This window comes from Aedes aegypti, chromosome 3 (genome assembly GCF_002204515.2).
Source record: "Aedes aegypti strain LVP_AGWG chromosome 3, AaegL5.0 Primary Assembly, whole genome shotgun sequence".
NCBI classification, from domain to species: Eukaryota; Metazoa; Arthropoda; class Insecta; order Diptera; family Culicidae; genus Aedes; species Aedes aegypti.
In genome coordinates this window covers 122576468-122602884 of record NC_035109.1, presented here as the reverse complement: position 1 = coordinate 122602884, position 26417 = coordinate 122576468, and the positions used below count along the sequence as shown (strand labels likewise).

At 37.1% G+C, this 26417-nt stretch overlaps 1 protein-coding gene across 2 annotated transcripts in view; it reads left to right on the top strand.

The window, feature by feature from the left end:
• Positions 1 to 25531, top strand: part of LOC5572570 — a 319211-nt gene extending 293680 nt beyond the window's left edge. For both annotated transcript variants that reach the window (XM_021848886.1, XM_021848885.1), the window contains exons 4-5: positions 11280 to 11574; positions 25127 to 25531. In XM_021848886.1, the coding sequence (XP_021704578.1) occupies positions 11280 to 11574; positions 25127 to 25521 (690 nt within the window). In that variant the 3' untranslated portion in view covers positions 25522 to 25531. The remainder of the gene's footprint in view (positions 1 to 11279; positions 11575 to 25126) is intronic.
• Positions 25532 to 26417: the final 886 nt, after the last annotated feature.

Below are 26417 nucleotides of genomic sequence, written 5' to 3'. Positions count from 1 at the left end.
ATTTGGTCCCTCGGTAGTGCAAAAGGTACCGTAATCCGGGGGTAAATTGATCACTATTTCACATTTTTTTGTCATGTTATCCTTTAGAATTCAAATGTTGCCAAAATTATTTCGGTAAAATCAGTACTTCATTGATCTGTATCAGTTTATGTAATCGATTTTTATGCAATTAAATTTAACATTTCATAAAATTAGTTTTATTATCAAAAATTGAAAATGACACATTGGGACGAAATTGATCACTATACAATAAAGCATATTTAAGAAAGTAACATTTCCCTATCTACTTAATTTGGCTCTCCTGAATCTGAAAATGATGTCAAAATTCTTACAACTCATGTATATCATCATATTATTGCAAAATTAAACTTTGTAAATCTGCATTATACGCCTAAATGTATGCAATTTGCCTTGAAATAAGCACGTTATTCTACAATAAACGGTTTTATGAGCAAAAAACTATTCTTGTAAAGCTGTACGATTTCAAAAATGAATTCAGCAGTTCACACTGAAGTTTACACAACATTTTTGATACTTTAAGTTGGCATGAAGGCTTAGCACCAACGGATTGTTTAGTACCGACATTTCCAACACTATTATTAACACCTTCAAAAACTGTGAATATTTCTATACAAAACTGAACCTAATAAAAATGAAATAGTTTAAAATCATCATTAGACATTCATAAACAAGAATACATGAAATGTCTGTGATGCCAAAGAATAATTAAGCATCTTTGAAAGGAAATGCTGTTTGGTACCGACCTGATCAAATTCACCCCAGTGATCAATTTGCCCCCGGATTACGGTACCCAAGTTTGACAGATCGCAGTACACTTTGAACGGCATTCTAGATTACCTTATGGGCCATAAAATTTTAGGCAACTGCAAGGGACATGGGGGTCTTTAATTTGTCTTTGGTGTAATGTTTCATGAAAAATATAATCTAATCCGACTTATACTTCATTAAAACCAATCCCATATCGTTTCTTTCAGATCTTTTAGAAAATTTACAATTGCTTTGATAAAAAACCTTGTTTTTCTGATGCTTCGATTGAAATATGGGTTTTCAAAGAAAAGGCTAAAATGGTCATTTTTCACAAAATTTACCATAACTCAGGAACAAAAAAAAAGTACATCCTAAAAGTTACTAGAATTGAAGTTTATAAAGTTTCCTTCTCAACAGTGTTGACCAGACTCATTTCCCCGAAATTCTAATTGTGAAGCCATGAACTGTTATAACTGTGCGTTGTATTCCTGAGATGGAGGGGGAGGTGGTTGGGCTTGAGTGTTGCACATGGGATCCGACAGTTTCGATCTCGGTGGGCCGCAATTCAAGTTTCGGTGAAATGATTCGCACTCACTCACTCACTCATTTCATTTCACCAAAACTTGAATTGTGGCTCTCTGGGATTAAAATTGATCGATTTTGTGTGCAGTACTCAAGCTTAACCATCTGCTTTTCTATCTTAGGAGGATAGAGCATGGTTGTAGTAGTTCGTCGCTTCGTAGTTCGGAAAATGTTATTTTCGGGGAAATGAGTCTGAACAACACTGCTTCTCAAAAATATTTTAATAAAAATTTTCCGCAAGTTCGGGCATAGATTTTCCAGCTTTTCTTTATGAATTTCCCTAACGGTAGAAAATTTTGTGGAAAACATTTTCCAGTTTATATTTTCTTTTTGATTTCTGAGAAAATTTGCTTAAATTTTCATATAAAAACTTTGTTTCTACAATGTTTCGTTCTTGAATTATGATTTTTCAAAGAAAAGTCTTATATGGCACATCTGGACATTTTTCACAAAATTGGCCATAACTCAAAAACGAAAAAAAATTGCATTCCAAAAATTTCAGTGATTAAAGCTTATAAAATTACCTTCTCGAAAATATTTTTCTGAAAATTTTCCACGAGTTCAGGCATAGTTTTTCCGGCTTTTCTTTACGAATTTTCCCAACGGTGGAAAATTTTGTGGAAAACTTTTTCCAGTTCATATTTTTTTTTGGATTGTTGAGAAAATTTGCTTTAATTTTCATATAAAAACTTTGTTTCTACGATGCTTCGTTCTTGAGTTATGATTTTTCAAAGTAAGTAGTGTCAAGGGAAAACAAAAAATTTCCACCTGAGTTTTCCGGAAAAATAGGCGACCCTGAATTTTTCTCAATTTTTTTTATTTATACATCCATGAGCCCTGCCTGTGGAAAAAGTTTCATGAAAATCTGAAACTCTTCGGCCCAATTTGTACGATAATAAAAAAAATCCCCATCAGTCACACCACTTTATGATACAAGTTTCTTCCATCCCCCCTGTATGACTTACTTCGCCAGGCACTAATTTTCAAGGTTTCAAGGTTTTCCTTCGTACTTCTTCACTGAAGGATTTCATTCCAATAACACGCCGTAAAAGTTCTATAATTCACGAAATTTTATGAAATTTCCTCACCGACCGCGTAACATTGAGAATGTAAACAAAGCTCAATCCGTCGTACTGAGAAAAAAGCTTGTGCGCATCAATGTGTGCGCGATGCTCGACGTAAAAATACGGTTCCTTTGATTGTGTTGTTTTCGCTGCACTGTGTGCAAATGCGATTATTGTACGTTCAAAGGGAATTGTGTTCATATGTTTGGGCTGATTTTTGATGACGAACAATGAATTTTAAAGGAAATTAGTATATTCCATCATGCTGAATAAATGGAGGGAGATGCCCGTAGATCTATATATTCTAGTAAAACATTTTATTGTAGCATTGATATGTTGTGTTTTGACCACTCAATATATCACACTAAACCGTAAGTTGTGATACGAATCTGGAAACTTATTGCGACAGAAATGAAAACGATACGACGGATTGAGAATACGGCAAGATGCATTTTCATTGCATTATTTCCTAAAAGACATCAAGATTTATCAAAATCTTATTGTACAATGCTAAGGCCGTTTTGTGAAAGGATTGCTTGGCATCGGTTTGTATCATTCACTTCAATACTGGTAAAATTGCAGTTCTCACTGACCAATGCTTAATACGATGGATACTAGCACATCACCCTAATTATTTGGTCGCCAGCTCCATCAGAACATCCAGCGATCGTGTTTTCAATTTTCTCTTCCATCTGTTCCGGAATGAAAACAAATCATTCAGAATGGCATTGCTGTCAAAAACCCGCAGGGTTGCTGCAAAATTTGCAGTCGAGCAGCACATTTGAGCAGTTTGTATCATGATATTAGAAATATCACTAATCTGACGTTTGAGCGGTGCCACATTCACTCGTTGCCATGGTCACGTAAATATCATGGCACCGCTCAAACTTCAAATAATGAACTCGTGCATTGGTCCATAGACTACTTGACGAGATTCCCGTTTGTGAACTACTGTACTGAGGAGAGCCTCATGATTTTCGCGAAATTCAAGCCTACTACTATTTCCATTCCCAGCACTGTTTGATATTGGCCCAATATCACGAAAACATGATTCAACTTCGTAGTCTGAACATAGCATAATTGTCAAAGAAAACTCTCAGTTAATAACTGTAGAAGTACTCATAGGAACACAAAGCTCTGTCCTAGTTCGTTCATACAAGTTGCTGATGAAATAAATAAAAAAAAGTACATTGATGAGTAAATGAGATGTGCATAACGACCAGTTGTAAAGCTTTTTTTTGCAAAAATAATTATCGTTGTTAACAGATTTGTCCACAATATCCCCCTACCTAGCCAATAAATTCAACGCTGATAATTGACACATGTAACAAATCTGTCCCGCATAGGTTCGGTTGCATACGACTTAATACATGATGATGCCGGCTGATCGGGATTGGCCTCCAATTCCCACCATAAACTTGCATGTTACGCACCTATTGAATTGTTATATAATCAGTCATATTCGCCTCAGTAATTCAGTATAATCCCCTTATTGGCCAATTATCTCTCTCAACAAACGTAACTGATTTCACCGACCAACCTTTCCGTCGATGTCCAATGCGATAAGCTGATGATTACCGCCATTTAGCATATAACCAACCGTGCTATTATTCATCCCATCCAGGGTTACCATCCGTCATAATGTAATAGGACATGTCCTGGTTTCCATTTTGATTTGAAGTGTCCTGATCAAAATCAATCAAAATTAAAAGACATTTTATGATTTCGTGAAAAAATAATGTATTAGAGTAAGGTGGGGCAAAAGTTCGACCTAAGTATTTCCATAAAAAACGAAAGCAATTGAAAAGAAATAAATACCACACAGTGAACCTCCAACATATTGGCTTTAATTTTGTTGAACAAACTTATGTCGAAATATTTCCCCATTTTTAGTTATAACGGTTTCAAAATTGATTGTTTTAAGCGAACTTTTGCCCCACCGGTGGGGCAAGAGTTCGAATCTAGTGTGGGGCAAAAGTTCGCTGGTTTAAACACAAAGTATCGATATTTTTATGACAGGCATACTTTATACCAGCTGTAAATTTATATTTCCCGAAAAATACACACTCAATTTTCATCAACAAATTACCTAAAACAGAGATAATTGTACTCAAATATAGCAGTTTTCGCAGAACTAAGTGGAAATGTAAATTGTAGTGTTGAGTCCGTTGAATCTGTTGCTTGCTTCTTTGTGGGCGAGCGACGAAATCCGGATCAATTGTGGTTAGTTTGCGTAGTAATCGCACTATCGATATCGATCATCCGTGAAAATGCTTTCGTATCCATTTCAAATTATATCCTTACCGTTTACCAAAACTAATCCTTTCCCATATCCAAAATCCCAGTGTTTTCTTGTGGAAATGCAGAGGACTCCTCGGCTTCTATAAAGCAAGTTACACGTCATCATTTCCCTCCCATCCTCAAATTGACCTGCATTCGGACGCAGCCGGCGCTGGTATTGTTTGTTATAATAATGAGAGCACCAGTACTTACACATTGAAGATGCTACTGATGCCGAGTAATGTCTGTTGGTTCCCTGTGTAAGTACAGCTGTTCTTGCAATAACGGAGTAGCTGATCATGCTGATGCTCATGCTCAACTAAGTGGAAATGTAAATTTTTGGTGACATTTTTCGTAAGGTCAGACAAATTTTGCTTTATTTGAAGATAATATATGAATCTTAGAAAATTTGAATTTATTTTTGGGTTACACATTGGTCGAACTTTTGCCCCGCTGATTCTAACTTGTGCACAACTATGGGCCAAAAGTTGTTTCCAAGCATTTATGCAAAAACTAATACACTTAAAAGCTTCCTTATGATAGCCTTAGAAACGCCCTTACATAAAATATGAAAAAAGATTTTATCTTCATCTGGTTCCATGCAACGAAAATTTGACCAAAAATTACAATATTCACGTCGAAAAACAACAAATAGCCATAACTTTTTCAAATCTCAATCGATTTTTATGATATTTGGAGTGAAAGTCTCTTACTTGAATTGTATTCGAACCACCATGACATTTATAAGTTTTGATTTGATCGGAGCTAGAAATCTTAAAAAGAAACTCTTGCCCCACTCGAACTTTTACCCCACTTTACTCTATAAAGAAACCGCATTTTTTATAATTTATTCAAAGCACAGTGGGACTCCATTTTCGGTGCGCCTATTTTTGACATCCCTCGAATTTGGCAACAAAGTGGATCCGCTTTTGACAATATTTTGAATTACAATTGAAATTTGCATTCTGTTGTAAATATCAAAATGTTCTACTTTCGGCTTTTGAACAGCAGCTTAGCAACAGCAATAGCCCATTTGGTCCCGAGGCCTTCAAAACACGAAAAAACGGAAATTATTGATTTGTTTTCATGTAAGAAAACAAATTTTTTGAAATTTCATATTTTTCCTAAAAAGTCAAAATTATAAGCTTTTATTTTGTCCAAAAAGATTGAAAATCGGTCGAGAGGTTCAAAAGTTAGATTTTTTTTTAAATTTGGCAAGATCGCGATTTTTCTGGTCATTTTATTTCGGAAATGGTCACCCTAATCAAAAATTCCAAAGATACGTGTATCCTCATTTTGGATAAGTAACAAAATAGCCAATTTTCGCGGAATTCGGTTACCCACGACGTTTTTTTCATGGAATGGCTGTATATATACACAATTTGTATTTGTATTTCATTTAAATTTTACAGCATAAGCCAAACTTTTTTTTTTTTTTTTGTTTTTTTTTTTTTTTTCTTTTTTTTTTCTTTTTTTTTTTAATTTCTTTATTAGTATCATTCCAAACATTACATTCATTTCTTATATCTAGGTGTTCTGTGTTATTTGACAACACTATCATCCTAATTTGGTAAAACAAATTTAAGATTTAATTAACATTTTGTTAACAACATATTACATTTCATTTGCCGTAGCAGTTCAGTTTTTTTTTACAGGTGAGTTGATTTCACCTGCTTATAAGAGAAAAAAAAAATGTTTTTAATATACTTAACCTAACTTAACCTAAACATATAACGCATTAATCGTGGCAATAGAAGATTGTAACGATTTTTGCCTGAAATTATTAATGATTGTATTTGACATTTGTTCCAATGTTTCAACATTGGATATTCTATGTAACTCATTGGTACTATACCAGGGAGGAAGCCTCAGAATCATTTTCAAAATTTTATTTTGAATTCTCTGCAGAGCTTTCTTCCTGGTATTAAAACAGCTAGTCCATATTGGTACAGCATACAACATGGCTGGCCTGAAAATTTGTTTGAATATCAAAAGCTTGTTCTTAAGACAAAGTTTTGATTTTCTATTAATAAGGGGATAGAGACATTTTACATATTTATTACATTTGGCTTGAATGCCCTCAATGTGATTTTTGAAAGTAAAATTCTTATCTAGCATGAGCCCTAGATACTTAACTTCATCTGACCAATTTATTGGAACCCCTCTCATCGTGACAACATGTCTACTTGAAGGTTTCAATTAAAGAGCTTTTGGTTTATGTGGGAATATTATTAGTTGAGTTTTGGAAGCATTAGGAGAAATCTTCCATTTTTGCAAGTATGAAGAAAAAATATCCAAACTTTTTTGCAATCGACTACAGATGACACGCAGGCTTCGTCCTTTGGCGGAGAGGCCTGTGTCATCCGCAAACAAAGATTTTTGACATCCCTGAGGTAACTCAGGTAAGTCAGATGTGAAAATATTGTATAATATTGGTCCCAAAATGCTGCCTTGAGGAACACCAGCTCTTACAGGAAGTCTTTCAGATCTGGAGTTCTGATAATTAACCTGAAGTGTACGATTTGACAGATAACTTTGAATTATTCTAACAATGTATGTTGGAAAATTAAAGTTTTTTAATTTTACAATCAAACCTTCATGCCAAACACTGTCGAATGCTTTTTCTATGTCTAGAAGAGCAAGACCAGTAGAATAGCCTTCAGATTTGTTGGAACGGATCAAATTTGTTACACGTAAAAGTTGATGAGTGGTCGAATGTCCATGGCGGAATCCGAACTGTTCATTGGCAAAAATTGAATTTTCGTTGATGTGGGCCATCATTCTGTTCAAAATAACCTTTTCAAAAAGTTTACTGATGGAGGAAAGCAAACTGATTGGACGATAGCTAGAAGCTTCTGCAGGATTTTTGTCTGGTTTTAAAATTGGAACAACCTTAGCATTTTTCCATTTGTCAGGAAAATATGCTAATTGAAAACATTTGTTAAATATATCAACTAAAAATGATAAGCTACTTTCTGGAAGTTTCTTGATGAGGATGTAGAAAATTCCATCATCGCCAGGAGCTTTCATGTTTTTGAATTTTTTAATAATAGTTCTCACTTCTTCCAAATCAGTCTCCCAGGCATTTTCGAAAACGTTCTCTTGATTGAGAATATTTTCGAACTCCTGAGTAACTTCATTTTCAATTGGACTAGTAAGTCCTAAATTAAAATTGTGCGCACTTTCAAACTGCATAGCAAGTTTTTGAGCTTTTTCGCAATTATTTAGTAATAATTTGTTTTCCTCTTTCAATGCCGGTATTGGCTTCTGAGGTTTTTTCAAGATTTTCGATAATTTCCAAAAGGGCTTAGAGCCAGGGTCCAATTGAGAAATTTTATTTTCAAAATTTTTGTTTCTTAATTGAGCAAAACGTTTCTTGATTTCTTTCTGCAAATCCTGCCATATAATTTTCATAGCAGGATCGCGAGTGCGTTGAAATTGCCTTCTCCTCACGTTTTAAAGACGGATCAAGAGTTTAAGATCATCGTCTATAATCACGGATTCAAATTTTACTTCACATTTTGGAATTGCAATGCTCCGGGCTTCAACAATGGAATTTGTTAAAGTTTCAAGAGCATTGTCAATATCAAGTTTAGTTTCTAAAGAAATCTCGCATAACTTCTGATCTCGCCCTAAAAGCCATTGGTAACCATGTGTGTAGCTCGTTGTTTCTGAGCATATGAATGGATTTTCATGTTATTTAACAACGCTATGGGGAAGAAAGGGTCATTATCTACCTGCCCGTGATGTTGGTTTGGATGCTTATTCTTTCATTTGCTCAGAAACAACGAGCTACACACGTGGTTACCAATGGCTTTTAGGGCGTTATCTCAGAGTATGCGAGAAATGTTAACATCAAGATTAGAGTCAACATACGTTTTATATATATTCCAGTCGGCTCGTAAATAATTGAAAGTGGAGCTGATAGGATTGAGAATCGCTTCTTGGGATATTTGAAATGTAACAGGGACATGATCAGAATCAAAATCAGCATGAGTAATCAGTTGGCTACAAAGATGACTAGAGTCGGTTAAGACCAAATCAATCGTAGATGGATTTCTAGAAGAGGAAAAACATGTGGAGCTATCAGGGTATTGAATTGAGAAATATCCTGAAGAGCACTCATCAAATAAAATTCTGCCGTTGGAATTACTTTGAGAATTATTCCATGACCGATGTTTGGCATTAAAGTCACCAATGACAAAAAATTTTGACTTATTGCGAGTCAATTTACGCAAGTCAGTTTGGAGCAAATTAACTTGCTGCCCAGAGCATTGAAAAGGCAAATAGGCAGCTATGAAAGTATATTTACCAAACTGTGTTTCAACAGAAACACCTAAAGTTTCAAAAACTTTAGTTTCAAATGATGAAAACAGTTGATGTTTTATACGCCTATGAATGAAGATTGCAACTCCCCCACATGCCCCATCAAGTCGATCATTACGATAAACAAAAAAGTTAGGATCTCTTTTGAGTTTAGATCCAGGTTTTAAATACGTTTCGGTAATAACTGCTATATGCACGTTATTAACCGTAAGAAAATTAAACAGCTCGTCCTCTTTACCATTCAGAGAACGAGCATTCCAATTTAAAATATTTAAATTATTATTTGGATCCATTAGAAAAACGTAATCCAATAACAATTTGATTTGTAAATTTTACACCTACTTGGACTGCTTCAGTCATAGTGGTGGCTTTGAACATTGCATCAATCATTAGATTCAATTGTTCAGTTAGAAAATTAAAATCAGAGGCAGACATGTCATGTGATTTCCCATTGGAATTTCCGGTAGACGAAGAAGCGGAGTTACCTGTGGCGGTAGGGTTTTTTCCATTTGATTTGAAACAAGTGGAATGGGTACCCATGGATCGAACAGGGGAGGAGTTCGAATTTCCTGCTACGATATCGGCAAAGGATTTACCGTGGGTAGATACATTCGAAATAGAAAGATTCGAACGGCTACCCGACGGATTAAAATTAGTTTGTGAATGAGCATGAGCATGATCTTCCTGATGGGTATGATTCATGATCAAGCGATCGTTAACTGAAAAATGAGCATTGTTCGATACTCTACCAGGCAAATTCCGGAAACGACCGTTATCGTAACGGATATTATCTTTCATCTGCCTGGCACGAGCCTCAATGACCTTTTTGCGTGAAGGACAATTCCAAAAATTGGACTTATGGTTAGCCCCGCAATTACAACATATGAATTTGGTGGTATCTTCCTTCACTGAACAGACGTCTTTGGCGTGAGAAGAACCCCCGCAAATCATGCATTTAGCATCCATGCGACAATTTTTTGTACCATGACCCCACTTTTGGCACCGACGGCACTGAGTGGGGTTCTGGTAATTTCCTCCAGGTTTCTGGAAATGTTCCCATGTCACACGGACATCAAACAAAAGTTTTGCTTTTTCTAAAGCTTTAATATTATTTAGTTCTTTTTTGTTAAAGTGAACTAAATAAAATTCTTGAGAAAGCCCTTTCCGAACAATGCCAGATTGGGTTCTCTTTTTCATAATGATTACTTGGACTGGGGAAAATCCAAGTAAATCATTTATTCCAGTTTTGATCTCTTCAGGCGATTTATAGTCACTTGAGAGACCTTTCAAGACAACTTTGAACAAACGTTCAGTTTTGTCGTCATAAGTAAAAAATTTGTGCTTCTTCTCTTCAAGATGTTTGAGAAGAAGCTCACGATCTTTAAGAGTTTCCGGCAAAACGCGACAGTCTCCTTTCTTTGCGATTTGGAAGGAAACCTTGATTCCCCTAATGGAGTTCAAGATCTCCTGCCTAAATCCCCCAAATTCGGAACAACTGACCACGATAGGCGGCACTCTTTGCTTCCTCACTTGAATCAAAGAGCCTGGCTGCTTCGATTTGGTGTTCGGAAAATTTGTCTAGAGCATCGAACCGATTGCTCATTTCGATACAATTATTCATTTCACCCTTGGAAGAAAGTTCGCATTCCGGAGAAACTTCCTTTCTTCCATTCTTGCCACGTGTAGTGACAGTTTTAAAACCCACTTTTTTGGAAGGAAGTAGTGAATTCAGAGATTCACCCTTCCTTTTGTTTGTTGTTGATACCATGTTTAATTAATAAACGAAAGAAGACGTGACCTTCGAAAGGTTTTTTCCCAAGACGGTGTCCAAGAAGGATTACCACCGCTAGCTTTCGCCAACGGGTCCAACGAAAAATCGAAGGCACGGGTCCAAACAAGGATCGTAAAGGGATCAATAGTACAAAAATAGTACTGAAAAGTACTGTTTTAGTAGCACTGAAAAGTACCGTTTTTAATTTTAGCACTGAAAAGTACTGTTTTTGTAGCACTGAAAAGTACTGTTTTATTGCTTTAGGTAGTTTTTAAGAAAACTTCCAAGAGCAGAGAGAATTCGTGTACGGACAGCACGAAGGTACGATGCGCACTGTACATAAGCCAAACTAATTTTATGCAACTCAAAGCTTGAAGAATGTTTGAAAATAAAGAGTTAAAATAGTCCTGATACTCTTTTCCTGATTTTGAAACTCAACCAAATGGTCACCCTAACCCTTTTATTGTTCTCCATCTCGTCCCGAACAGGTCGCACGGAACCAAGCCATCCTACGCGAAATCGGCAAGCGAAGTCGCGACGATTTTCCACAGGAGGATGTAAGCCCGCTTCACTTCGGCAGCCCGGATCGTTTCTACTACGAAAGGCTCCCGCCGTTCATCCGACGGTACAGTCACCTTGCCCCATTGCGCCAGATGGATCTGGACGTTTTGGATCCGGTGGAGAACAGGAAATCTGCCGGTACCAGCAGCTCTAATAGCATGGCCAGCAGTAGAGACAGCAATGACAGCGCCACCAGTGAAGCGGGAAAACAAATTAACGATCGTAAGTATATTAGCAGCCCGAATAAAAATATACAATTTATTCATTTGATTGAAACACCATATAACCTATGATCTATAATAATAATAATCTATAATAGAGTCTGTAATTTATTTATTGTTGAATTTTTCAGCAAAGTTGTAAAATTTTTGATTTTAGTAAAAAATCCTAATTGTTTTATTGAGTATTAAAGTGTAGAACAATTATTATCTACAAGGTTCATAATACTTTCGATGCTTAAAAGTTATTTTTTTATGGTTTCGAAAAGTATTGTATTATGCCATATACGAGAAACGAAGAATTTTGCGTGGAAACTGCAAGCATATTGGAGAAATCGCTTAAATCTAAATTTGATCATGTCATTACAACCATATTATATCTGAAATGAGGCTGCATAATGATGAGTTGACAATCAGGAAGGAGCGACCAACACAGCTCAGGTGCTCTCAAGTTCCTACCTCGCGCTTCCACGAGTCAGATGATGACAAAGACCGCCATCTAAGGGTTGCGTACTAAGCTGGTAGTGCAGCCTGGGCACTGTTGTCCTTCTGACATAAACGAGAGTGAGGAGGTACGTTCTGAGCGTCTTTACACCAGGAGGTGCGGCTCAATCAGCGTCTGTTCTGGTATCCAGCGGCTTTGTATGAAATGCTGTATCACGTCAGCTACACCTAAGAAGGCAGCCCCATCAACGTGATGTACGTAGCGTGACCCAGGTAAGGTTGCATACCGAATTTATCACCCACCAAGAAAAAATGGAGAAAGAAGAAAAAACGAACGTTATTTTCGGCAACCGACCTGGTAACAAAATAAGGACTATGATTGGAAACTCGGTACCTGGAATGTCAAGACCTTAAATGAAGCTGGACGAGTGAGCCTTTTGGCTCGTGAATTGCGAAAAGTTGGCGTGTGCGTGGCTGCTAGACTGGTCCGGTAGACCCCGGAGGGCCTTCGAGCCGGATGGGTGTCGAGTGAATTCCACCCAACCCAGTAACACCGCCATCGAACTACGAGGATATCTCATATCTCAAGGAGCGAACGGAGTTCGAGCGGGCATACTACCGTATAAAGGGTACGCTACTTCAGTTGCATCAACCTAATTACCCCACCACGGCTCAAAATACTGCTGCAACTGCTGGTGACAATTCAGGCCAAGCCCACTTAAAATTGCCAGATATCAAGCTTCCAGTATTTAGTGGAGACTACGACTGCTGTTTGAATTTTCAAGTTTTATTCATGTCACTCGTACATTCATCAACGAGTTTGTCCACAATACAAAAATTGTATTATTTAGGATCATCCTTGGCTAGCGAAGCGCTGAAGCTAATTCAGACCATTTCAATCAGCAACGACCAGTATTCAGTTGTATGGAATTTACTGATTAGCCATTACCAGAACCCTCGTCGACTAAAGAGAACCTATGTTCAGTCGTTATTCGAGTTTCCCAGCATGAAAAGGGAAACTGCATCGGAATCGCATACGTTGATCGATAAATTTCAAACCAATGTTAGAATCCTCAAGAAATTGGGCGAAAGGACGGAGCATTGGGATGCGTTGCTAATTCATCTGTTAAGCAGCCGTTAAGTGCCGTTAAGTTCAGTGACGAGGCGTGATTGGGAGGAATATGCGGAAACAAATGTTACCACGAAGCTTCAGCAGTTGATAGATTTCCTGCAGCGCCGAGTCAACGTGCTAGAAACGGTAGCCAACAAGCCCTCAGAGTTACCAGCGATGAGCAGGAAGCCGAATCTACCGAGAACTGGATGTCATGGAGTGGTACTACAGGCCACTACTTATCAACCAGCTACGGTTAATCAACCAGTTACTTCTAGTGAACCCAGTGCACATTGGTCCCAAAGCCATATCTAGGAAGACAAAAATGATTGTGCCTAAACCGTCAATTTTAGATATATGGTGTCTTCGGCAAAGTTTCTCCATATTTTTCAGACATTTTTTTCAGATATGTGAAATTATGGTGGCCCACATGGTTTACGAGATCAGCACATAAACTTTTTTGCTGACGCATTTAGGACTACACAATGTCCTACAATGTTTTAGAACAACCGATTTGGAGCAACTTTGCCGAAGAACCCAAATTTCAATCTCTTATGGTTCGAGAGTTATGATTTTTTTTAACAAAAAAGTTAGGGTGGTACTGAAAAATCAGTTTTTTCTTGATAACTTTTTATACGATAATTTCTCGCAAAAGCTTTGTTCCGAGCACTTTTAGAACTTTTGATTGCGCAACTTTTTGCCGAAGAAACTACTATTCTATCTCCTATGGTTACAGAGTTATCAGAAATTTTCTTCGAAAAAATGGTTGTTTTCAAATGCCGATATCTCCGAAAGGCGCAAACGGATTTTCAATCTTTTGTCGGCATTAGAAAGATTATTTTTTTCTCTGTTTATGGTGAAAAAACTGTGAGGACGTTTTTTGTTTGAAAAGATTGATAGAATTTTGAAAATGATATGTTTTTAACCGAAAATTGTCCATAACTTGAAAAATATTCGAGATAGCTCTTTGGTGCCTTCAGCAAAAATGTGCAAAATTGAAAGTTCTGAAAGTGCTTCATACAAAGTATTCATAAAAAAATCAATGTTTTATGATATATTCACCATAAATCGAATTTTGTATGGTAAAAAAAGCGAAAAAAGAGATATTTGCTGGAACAACCGGAATAACTGTATGTGAAGTCATTTTAAATTGAAAATATATGTAATGAAATAAGATCGATCACAGTAAGGGAAATGTTTGGAGCTAGGGAAAGTTAGTTGCTGAAGCAGTTTTAACAGTGATCCATGGAACATTAATCCATAAACGGTGTCTTGTTATTTCACGCGACATAATGTTTGTCCAGCTAACCTATGCCGTGGTTGGTTATAAATTGCTACCGTTTCGGATTACTGAGCAGAAGGTCATGCATTCAATACCGGTTCCGTTCATTATATTATCAACCCCAAACGATAACAAAACATATACTTTGAAGAATTCCTTCAAATTACCAAAACCTTACTTCCCATGATATCCTCCCATAGAAATATAGAAGTATCTGCAATTATTCTATCTGGGCATCCAACTTATCCCATTCAATTCAATCAAATCCTATAAATCTGCTACAACGAATTAGTCAGGGCAGCATTCGCCTGTTGATGAATGCATGAATCTTGAACAAGAGCCAGATATAAATCCCAAATATCTGTCTAAGGTAACGAACCAGAAAGTGTGCCTTGATCACTTGCTTCAGCAAATAATTTTACTTTTTTCAACTCCTTAGATTCCGCTTACTATGATCGATATCAATACATGTGTATTCAATTTTAAATGACATACATACAGTTATTTCGATTGTTCTAGCAAATATCTCTTTTTTCGCTTTCTTTACCATACAAAATTTAGTTTATGGTGAATATATGTGTAAGCGTTGATTTTTCATGAATACCTTGTATGAAGCACAATCAGAACTTTCAATTTGCACATTTTTGCTGAAGGCACCAAAGAGCTATCTCGAATATTTTTCAAGTTATGGACAATTTTCGGTTGAAAACATATCATTTTCAAAACATATCATTTTCAAAATTCTATCAATCTTTTCAAACAAAAAACGTCCTCACAGTTTTTTCACCATAAACAGAGAAAGAAATAATCTTTCTAATGCCGACAAAAGATTGAAAATCCGTTTGCGCCTTTCGGAGATATCGGCATTTGAAAACAACCATTTTTTTGAAGAAAATTTCTGATAACTCTGTAACCATAGGAGATAGAACAGTAGTTTCTTCGGCAAAAAGTTGCGCAATCAAAAGTTCTAAAAGTGCTCGGAACAAAGTTTTTGCGAGAAATTATCGTATAAAAAGTTATCAAGAAAAAACTGATTTTTCAGTACCACCCTAACTTTTTTGTTAAAAAAAATCATAACTCGCGAACCGTAAGAGATAGAAATTTGGGTTCTTCGGCAAAGTTGCTCCAAATCGGTTGTTCTAAAACATTGTAGAACATTGTGTAGTCCTAAATGCGTCAGCAAAAAAGTTTATGTGCTGATCTCGTAAACCATGTGGGCCACCCTAATTTCACATCTCTGAAAAAAATGTCTGAAAAATATGGAGAAACTTTGCCGAAGACACCATATATCTAAAATTGACGGTTTAGGCGCAATCATTTTTGTCTTCCTAGATATGGCTCTGGGACCAATGTGCAGTGTGCCTAGTAGCGTTGGGCGAATTCGACCAGAACATCGATGTTACTGAATCAATTCAAATTCGATACGTCGAATTGATTCACCGATTAAATCGAATCATTTGAATCGATGTTTCTGAATCGATTCGATTTTCAAGCTCATATGAAAAATTAACAAAATATGCTCTACAAATAAGACCAAATGAATTTGCATAGAGTAAGGTGGGGCAAAAGTTCGACCTTAGTGGTATAATCAAAGTTTCCAGGAAAATAATAGCAGATGAAACAAAACAAATACCATACAGCGAACCTTCAACATATTGGCTATAACTTTGTTGAACAAACTTGTGTCAAAATATTTACCCATTTTTAGTTATAACAGTTTTAAAATTGATTGTCTTAAATGAACTTTTGCCCCACCGGTGGGGCAAAAGTTTGAATCTCGCCTGGGGCAAAAGTTCGTTGGCTAAAACACAAAATATCAATACTTTTATGCCAGACATACTTTGAACCAGCCGTAAACTTATGTTTGCCGAAAAATACACACTAAATTATCATCAAAAAATGCCCAAAACAGAGTTAATTGTAATACACTCAAAAAATAGCAGTTTTTCGTAAAACTTAGTGAAAATATAAAATTTTTGTGACATTTTTCGCACGATCAGGCAAATTTCGCTAAATTTGAAGATAATATGTAGATTTCAGGAAATTTGAAATTTTTTTCGTGGGTTTATACATGGGTCGAACTTTTGCCCCGCAGATTCGAACTTTTGCCCCACTATGGGCCAAAAGTAGTTTCCAAGCAATTATGCAAAAACTAATACACTTCAAAGCTTCCTTGTGATAGGCCTAGAAACGCCCTTACATAAAATATGAAAAAAGATTTTATTTTCATTTGGTTCCATGCATCGAAAGTTTGACCAAATATTACAATATTTACGTCGAAAAACAACAAATAGCCATAACTTTTCGAAATCTCAATCGATTTTTATGATACTTGGAGTGAAAGTCTCTTACTTGAATAGCATTGAACCACCATGACATTTCTAATTTTTGATTTGATTTGAGCTAGAAATCTTAAAAAGAAACTCTTGCTCCACTCGAACTTTTGCCCCGCTTTACTCTACGATTTTTAAAATTCCTTAAAATGAATAACATTTGAATTTGAACATTATAATCGGAACGAGAAAATTGATTTTCGAAACATCGATTCAAAATCGCCCATCGTTAGTGCCTAGTACCTCCAGCGGACCGATGTCATCAACGCCAGCTACACACACGGGAATATCGAGATGTATTTCTTCAGACGGATCCAGGACGAAGGTACTTTCGGCGACTGCGATCGTAATCCTGATCGACGATCGCAATTGCGAACACACAGTTCGTGCTCTCCTAGATTCGGGCAGCGAATGCTGTTTTGTGACGGAACGAGTCGCACAAATGATGAGGGTTCGACGAAACCGTGTAAACCTACCGATTACTGGGATCGGCCAAGCTTCTAACGAAGTTTGTTGCAAATTTCAAACCACTGTGAAGTCGAGAATCAGTAATTACTCCACCACCATCGAGGTATTCGATTCGCCCCGAGTTACAGTAGATCTTCCGTCGATATCTGTCGATACGTCGAATTGGACATTGCCAACGGGGATTTAACTAGCAGACCCATCCTTCTATCTCTTCAGCGTAGCTGGTCGGATTCTTTTGGGAAAAAGTCTGCCATCCCTGATAAATTCGGTATTTGGTTGGGTAATAAGTCGAAGGACTCTTGAAGGACAATCGAGCTCTTCCATCATATGCAATGTTGCCACAAAAGCTGACATTTATCGGAATATGGAGCGCTTTTGGGCCATTACAACAATAGCCTATTCACCGGCGGAAGCCTTATGCTTGAAACTCTTCACCGAAACTACAGTTCGCAACGAAGATGGCCGGTATATGCACATTCCTTTCAGACTAGGGCGAGATTCTGATTTGGTAGCTGAATATAGGAAATTCATGGATGACTATGAAAACCTGGGACACAAGAGGCGCATCGACGAATCAGAATTGGCAGCCGGGTCTGCAGATTTCCTTCCGCATCATACCGTCATCCGCGAAAATAGCAGTAGGGTTTTGTTCTACTTCGTCGTAAGCGCTACTATTCGTCGTATCAAACTTTAAATGTTCCACTACGGCGGATATTCAAACTTACCTGCAACATAGATTCATTATCCAAGTGTAATTTTGTGAAAGCTGTTATGGTTTGTACACTTGTACGCCAAAAATGCAATAAAACTACTGTATTTCGGTAAATAACTTCAGTTCAATTATCCACTTTGCCATTTTTCACCGAAATAGCATGGACGAACACGATTTGAGAGAAATGCTTAGCAATCGACTGAGCCACACCACTTTCCAACACAAGTTTCTCCCCGCCCCCGTGGGTGACTTACTTCGCCGGGCACTTATTTTCACTATGGAAAACCTTCGTACTTCTTCATTGAAGGATTTCATTCCAATCACACGCCGTAAAACTTTAATAAATCACCAAATTTCACGAAATTTTCTCAACCGCTGCGTATAATTGAGAATGTAAACAAAGTTCAATCCGTCGTACTGAGAAAAAAAAAGCTTGTGCGCATCAATGTGTGCGTGACGCTCGACGTAAAAATCTAGGACAGGACGTGACAGCTCAACCAAAGACAAATTAAAGACCTCCATGTCCCTTGCAGTTGCCCTAAATTTTCTGGCTCATGAGGTAATCTAGAATGCCGTGAAAAGTGTACTGCGATCTGTCAAACTTGGGTACCTTTTGTACTACCGAGGGACCAAATGCAGTACTAGAAGTGGTACCCAATCTGAGCCCGAGTGTGACGGACCTGGCTCAACTAAGACTTCCCCGTTGGTTTTCAGTCGATAACCTTGACGATGCCGAAGCCAGGGCTACCAGTATCCTTTTTAAGCAAATCTTCTGAACAAATGTATATATCAAGGCTCATAATTTGGTAGTATTTTGCACGCTTCATTCATTCAATGCAATAGAGGACGCCTCTTTAAAAAAAAAATCAGGATTATTTTCAAATCCGGCGATATTTTTAGAGGAAATTGAAACAAATACCATTATTTTGATTTCAATTAAATATTTTGTATTTTTTTTAGCATTGTAGGAGCACATGCGGTAAACTTGACATGGAATTCTAAAATATTTGATACAAAAAGATCTTATGCAAAATCTTCAAACTTTTGGTGAAAACCCTAATTTATAAATTAGCAACACGGCCTGGCTAGCAACAAAGTACCCTGTTGCAATTCAACTCAACGATGTGAAAGTAGGCGTTTGCCAAAACGACCAATGAGAAGTGGTCTTTTTTGACAGGCAATTGGTTTCATTTTTGCACTTTTACCTGACACGTCTTGTGTTAGGTAAAAATACGGTTTCTTTGATTGTGTTGTTTTCGCTGTACTGTGAGCAAATGCCATAATTGTACGGTCAAAAGGAATTGTGTTCATATGTTCGGGCTGAATTTTGATAACGAACAATGAATTTTAAAGGAAATTAGTATATTCCATCATGCTGAAGGAATGGAGGGAGATGCCCGTAGATCTATATATTCTAGTAAAACATTTTATTACAGCGTTGATATGTTGTGTTTTAACCACTCAACACACACAGTGAGCCGTAAGTTGTGAGACGAATCTGGAAACTGATTGCGACGGAGTTGAAAACGATACGACGGATTGAGAATACGGTAAGATGCATTTTCTATGCATTATTTCCAAAACGAGATCAAGATTTATCAAAATGTTATTGTGGATGCCGCTTTACGCAAATGGGCCAGCAACGTTTCAGGTGCACTCGAGGGAGTGATAAATGATAATCGTGCCATGCAATCGACAGTGGTCTTGGATAAGGACCGTTTCATTAAAACTTTGGGTTTGCATTGGGAGCCCAATTCTGATCAACTCAAATATGTCGTGCCTGAAGCAACAATACACCCAACCGTGCCTGTTACGAATCGCTATAACAAATAAAAAGAATATGTACGTGTGGTTCAAACTTCATGGATTTTCATTCCGATTTACAAGCAAATCAAGAGGACCAACAATCGCAATTTTGGAACCTGTTCAAGTGGGGGGATAGAGAGAGTTCCTTCAGGAAAGCCTCCAGAGATTCTTTCAAATTAAAATCCTCTCGAAATACCTCCAGAGACTCTTCTAGAGCTTCCTCCAGGGACTTCACCAAAAAATCATCTAATCTCCACCGTAATCCCTACAGCGATTTTTTCACAAGGGCTTTTTGGCTGAGATTCCTACAGGAAGAGATTTTGTTCATCGTGATACATTTTAGACCATTTCCGATAAGGCTCCAGGAATATCTTAGCAATTTCTCCAGGAGTTCCTTCATGGCTTCGACAAGGAATTCCTCCAATAATTCCTGCTAGAACATATCTACAAGGATTTTCTTAGAGATTTGGCAAGGAGTTCCTGCAGGAATGTTGTCAGTGATTCCTTCATAGATTTCTACAGCGAAATCTTTACTTGGGATTTTTCTAGGAATTTCACCAAGGATTCTTCCATGATCTGTTTCAGGAATTCTACCAGGAATACTCTGGATTTTCTCGGAGATTTCTCTAGGGATTTTCCAAGTGATTCTTCTTGTATTGCTTCAGAGATTCCGCTAGAAAATCTTCCAAATAATATTACAATGATTCCTCCAGGAAAATGTATATAAGGATTCTTGTAGAGATAAGTTCAAGACTTTTTCCAGGAATTCCACCAAGAGTTACACTAGAGAAATATCTTCAAGGATTACTCAAGATATTTCTCTAGTGATTTCTTCAGAATTTCCTATGAGAATTCCTCCACGGATACATTCAAATATATTCCTCAGTAGTCCCCTCGAGATTCATCCAGGAATTATTCGGGAGATTTCTTCCGGGATTCCTTCACAGATTGCTTCTGGGATTCTACCAAGAATTCCTCCAGAGATTTCATCAGAAATTCCTCCAGGAATTTCCTTCAGGTCTTATCCCAGCGCTACCACCAGAAAAATCGCTACATGACTTACTCCAAGGATTTTCCAGATATTGCTCCAGGGATACCCCAGGAATTTCTCCAGAAACTCGTTCTGGGCCGCTAAAAATCCTTCGGGTATACCTCCAATAGCTCCTCTTGAAATCTTCCAGAGATTATGTATTTCTGCAAGAATTTCATCAGACACTATCGTAAGAAATTATCCAGGGATATCTTCCGGGATTCCGCCAAAAAATTCCCTCAGGAATTCCTCCACATATTCAACAACTAAGGAATTCCTCAAGAATTTCCTCCAGGAATTACAAGAAAAACGGTATATGACTTACTCCAAGGATGCTCCATGAATACTCCAGGAATTTCTCCAGCGATTCGTTCTTGGCCTTCAAAAATTCTCCGGGAATTCTTCCATGATTTCCTCTTGAACTTCCTCCAGAGATTCTTCCATGAATTTCTGCAGGAATTTAATCAAAAATTATCCCAATTACAAGTGATAACATTATGAAAATATTTTCAAAAATTCCTTCAGTACATTCTTCTCATTAATTTCTTTGGGAAAATCTCTTCATGGATTATTTCTGGGATTTCTCCAGAAATATCCCCATATTCCTCAAAGTATTACTCAAGAGTTTTCTCCATAAAATCACTACAGGGTTTTTTCAGTGATTCTTCCTTAAGGAGTTCTACAGTAATTATCTTAGATAATATTTCAGAGATTCCTACAGATTTTTTTGTCCAGAGACTCTTCTCTAGGAAAATCTTTACAAGGATTCCTGCAGAGATTTTATCAGCTTTTTTTAGGAACTTCTACAAAGATTGGTCCAGAAAAGTCTCTACATGGTTTCCTCTAGAAATTGTTACAGATATGCAGATTCGACTGTATATATTAATGAAATATGTTTTTCGTCTACGTAGTCATTATCATAAAAAAACCGTTGAAAACATAGTTCGGCTAAACAGTCATATTCGATATTCCTGGGATTACTTTAAGAATTCCTCTAGAGATTTCCTCGGGAATTCCTCTATAGGCTCTTGCAAGAATTTCTTTGGGAACTTAAACGAAGAATCCTCTAGGGATAACTATGGATTTCTCAAAAAACTTCAAAAAAGGAGTTCCTGGAGGAATCTCCATAAAAATTCACAGAGGAAACTCTGGAGGAATTCCAACTATTTAAATTAAATTCCTGAAGGAACTCAGGGCGAGTCTCTGTAGGAATTTTTAGAAGAATCTCCGTAGGATTTTTGAAGGCCGAGAACGAATCTCTGGAGTAACTTTGAGAAGATTCTCTGGAAAACTGACAGGAAAAATACCTAACCGTCTTGTAGCAATTTTCCTGCAGGTATCTCTGAAATAACTCCTGAACGAAACTCATGAGGAATCCCTATAGGATAGAGATCCTCCTGAAGGACTGATAGACCGATAGACTCCCTAGAGCGATTCCTGGAGAAAATCTCAGGAATAATTCCTAGAAGAATATGGAGTGGACTACCTGAGGAAACTCTGGAGAAATAGTTAATGTAATTATTGAAGAAATTGAAAATCTCTACAATAATTCTTGGAAAATTTCCCTGAGAAATCTTTGGAGAAATACCAGAAAAGATTTTACTGGAGGAATCTATGGAGTAATCAAAGGAGGCATTCCGGCAGAATATGAGGACGAAATCGGTAGAAAAATTCCTGTAGAAAAATATCTGCAAAAAATCTTGGAATAGTCCATGGAGGAATCCCTGGAGAGACTCCTGGCAACACTCCTGAATTGATTGCTGGAAGTATTTCTGGTGTGCTATCGGAACCGATCTAGAAAATCTTGTAGAAAACAAAAGTTTTTCCTTGACGAATCTCTGGCAAAACCGCTAGTAGAACCCCGGAAGAAATCGCTGTAAGGATTACGGTGAAGATTGTCTTGGAGGAATTTCTGATAAACTCCCTGGAGGAAGCTTCGAAAGAATTCCTGAAGAAATCTCTGGAAGGGTCACTGGAGATATTTCGAGAGGAATTCTTGATGGATTCATTGGAGTCCTCTTTGAACTTCTCGCAAAATTTCAATTTCTATCAAAAGTTATAATTCGTCAACGATAAGATGTTTTTCTTATTTATACATGAAAAAATGAGTTATTACTTGCCGAATGATGCCGATTCCTTACATTATCTTTTTTTTTCTAATTTGACCTTATCGGAAATAGTATTCTTATAAAAAAATATGTTTGGGAGACCGGGGCTATAAACGTTCTGCTTTTCAGCTAGACCATGCTGAGAGGCATAGGTTCGAATCCCAGCGGTAGAGGATCCTTTTGGATAGCAAATGTTCTCGATTTACCAGAGCATAGCGTATCTTCGTATCTGCCATACGTTATATACACATGCGAAAATGGTTAATTAGTAAAGTAAGCTCTTAGTAAATAACTAGAAGTTCTCAGAAATACTCAAAGCTGAGAAGAAGTTTATTTTCCGATTGGATCGTAACGCCAGAAATAATGAGAAGATTTTTTTTTTACTTTTGGCATAGCGTAAACCATGACTTTTCAGCTATAGTATGATGAAACTATATGATGGTCTGAAAATGTACACATCACACCCTACCCCGGTTCCGAAATACTCCGACCAAATCCGGTCAAATCTCATTGTTGGTCCTCTTGATGCGTACTATACATGTGTTTAAACTGCTGAATATGATGTGTGCCAGTTCCTTCTGAAACAGGTTTCAGGTTTCAGGTGCCCTTATGCCTTTGAATTCACCATATCTTTCATTCAAAATGCGAAATAATGCTTTTAAAGTATGTTCTTCAAGAAATTTGTTTGCCTTGAGTGGAAATAGGACACCTAGATGCATAAATAAATGCAAATAAATATGTTAAAGCTTTCCAAACTCATTTCATTTTGCCGGTAATTACTTATACTTCAAGCTACATTGTGACATAAACATTAGACTGATGCAAATTTTGAAGTTTTTGCTCCCCTATGCTTAAACGGTATTAATTATGATGAAAATCATTCTCTCAAAATTTGAAGTGATTTAGAAAAAATTTGGTTGTGCACACGCCATTTGAAGTTTATATGGAAATTACTATGAAAAAACCAAACCTTTTGTTTTCAGTCCCCTATCTGCCCACCATAATAATATATGAAAAACTGAACACACTCTTCCGATGCAAAATCTTCCCAGCTACAACTTTGCCGAAGACCACATTTTGTTGGGATGCAAGGATAATTTGTTATTCTTGATTCCAAAGTCTAAACCATACTGAGATGATCTTTCAATTACTTTCAGAGCAACACTGCTTTTTTTCTGTAGAACATAGTAGCCTGGATTACTTTGATCTATTCTTCCCGCAAGAAGCACCACTGTTGCCTGCCGTATAGTTGGTGAAGCTTACTGAAGGCAAACCCACTTTATGATGATGAATAACAATTTTTCCTGACGTCCAATCAAAAAGTGGTCTGCGGCAAAGTTGTAGCTGGAAAAATTTCACATGAGAAGAGTGTGTTCACTTTTCCATAAAACTAAGTAACGAAGAGATAGAGGACTGAACACAAAAGGTTGGCGTTTTCCATAGTAATCTCCATATAAACTTCAAATGGCGTGTGCACATTCAAATTTCTTCCAAATCATTTCAAATTTTGGGAGGATGCTTTTTACCATAATTTAAATCGTTTAAGCATAGGGGAGCAAATATTTCGAAATTTGCATCACTCTAATAAACATAGTTTTGATGAACTCAATAGTTATTTTATTATGAACATTTGAACAGATAAAAACACTTAAATGAGAGAAATCTGGCGCACTGATGGTATATATCAAACACAAAATGTTCATTTTATAACATTAATAGTCCTCAAGGTGAAACAGCTTGGAATCCAAATTTAATAATGTTTAAAAAATTTGAAGGCAAAAATCTCACGAAAGAAACATTAAACGACAATGCAATTTATACCTTAGCAACCAGAAGAAGGCTTTTGAAATCGAGAGTAGAGGCACAAGTTGGCTATTTTGATGACCATGTATGGAGTCCGTTATGTTTTACATTAAATTTTGACATCTTCAATCGTTTTCAAGTAAATTTCTTGGTACAATTTTTAATAAACGAAAATAAAAATAAAAACTATAAAAAACAATAAGCAAATGCCTTGAAAACCATCTAATAAAACTACCATAAATTGTATTATTTTGGTTTGACATTACCACGATTTTTTTAATTGGTTTAACCACCATTATTATTGTGAAAATGCCATATACAGTTAATTCAATGATACAAAACAATAGAATAGGTGAAAAATGAATTGTAAATAATAAATTTAGTTCTATGGTAAACCTGTTTGATAATATGGTATTGTTACAATAAAACCTATTGTATTTTCATTATATTTTTCATCAGGCAGCAGCAGCAGCAGTAGCGGCAAGGGCAGCGAGGATATGCTAACGTTGGCCGCCGAGCAACGTCAGCTTGAACTGGAGCAACAGGAGGCCCAGCAGGAGGCTAATAAAATTCTCCACTCTGCTGTGGCCATTGTCGGACCACAGGAGATGAGATTTTCCAACGAAAGGGTAATGTTACCCAATCCACGTGAGGATGATGATGACAATGACGACACGAATAGCGATAACGTTGCCGATGAGGACGCATACTTCCAGAGCAATTTTCCAAGTGGTCGTGAGCAAAGACAGCTGCAGCAACAACAACAGCCCCTACCAAAAGATGACGACCGACTAAAAAGTGACGACTATCGGCTAAGGTATTTGTACAGAATACAGGACAAGTATTTCGGTTAGGATGAAACAACACAACAGCACAGGAACACTCAAACGACGCAATCAGCCTATCATCCAATGCATATAACAAAGATAAAAGCTTAAAACAGAATTACAAACCAAGCGAAGTCAAGGTGTAAAAAGAGACAAACGACCAAACCGAACTGGATGGTAATGGGGGCGGGGGAGAGAGGAAAAGATACGTTTAGTAATACTTAAGACCACCCACATTTGTCAAACTGTCAGCTCAGTGAATTAAATGGATTTGCAACGGTATTAGAAAGTGATTGTTTTGTGCCGGCGATGCTGCGGCCAGGTTGTTTCGTAGAATTTTTGCTGAACGAAGTTATCTGCACTGGTCCTACAATTATAATACAATTTGAATTTCAACAATAAATTCCATAGTAATTTTGTCTCAAGAACCAACTGATTGAGACGTTAAGAAAGATTCAACTGTGTGAGGTGACAGTAGTTTAATTTGAAATAATAATTTCAACTTTCAGAGTTCGAAATTTTAAAGTGCTATCGATTGTCCGGCGAAGCGTCAACTGGCCAGATGCACACACTCAATTTCGATTCAAACTTTTTCGCTAGCCCCGAGTTTTTCGGTAGGAAAAGTTTTATCGGCAGCACAATCATTCGATCACGTTTACGGGGGTACGGTGTGAGATAGAGAGACTTAATCAAAATAATGGCTGACCACATTTGGAAATGAAAAAGTTAACGCTCGACCAACTGATGATGAGGTGGTTGCCACTACTAGAGTATACCATTTTCCCGTAACTATGTGGGAAATGGATTTCAATGGAACTGATTCGAACATGATGCACACCTGTTAATTGCATCAATTACGTTTCTGAACTTGTATAATAAAGACTGTATTCGACGAAATTTGGACACACTAAATAGGTCACCAA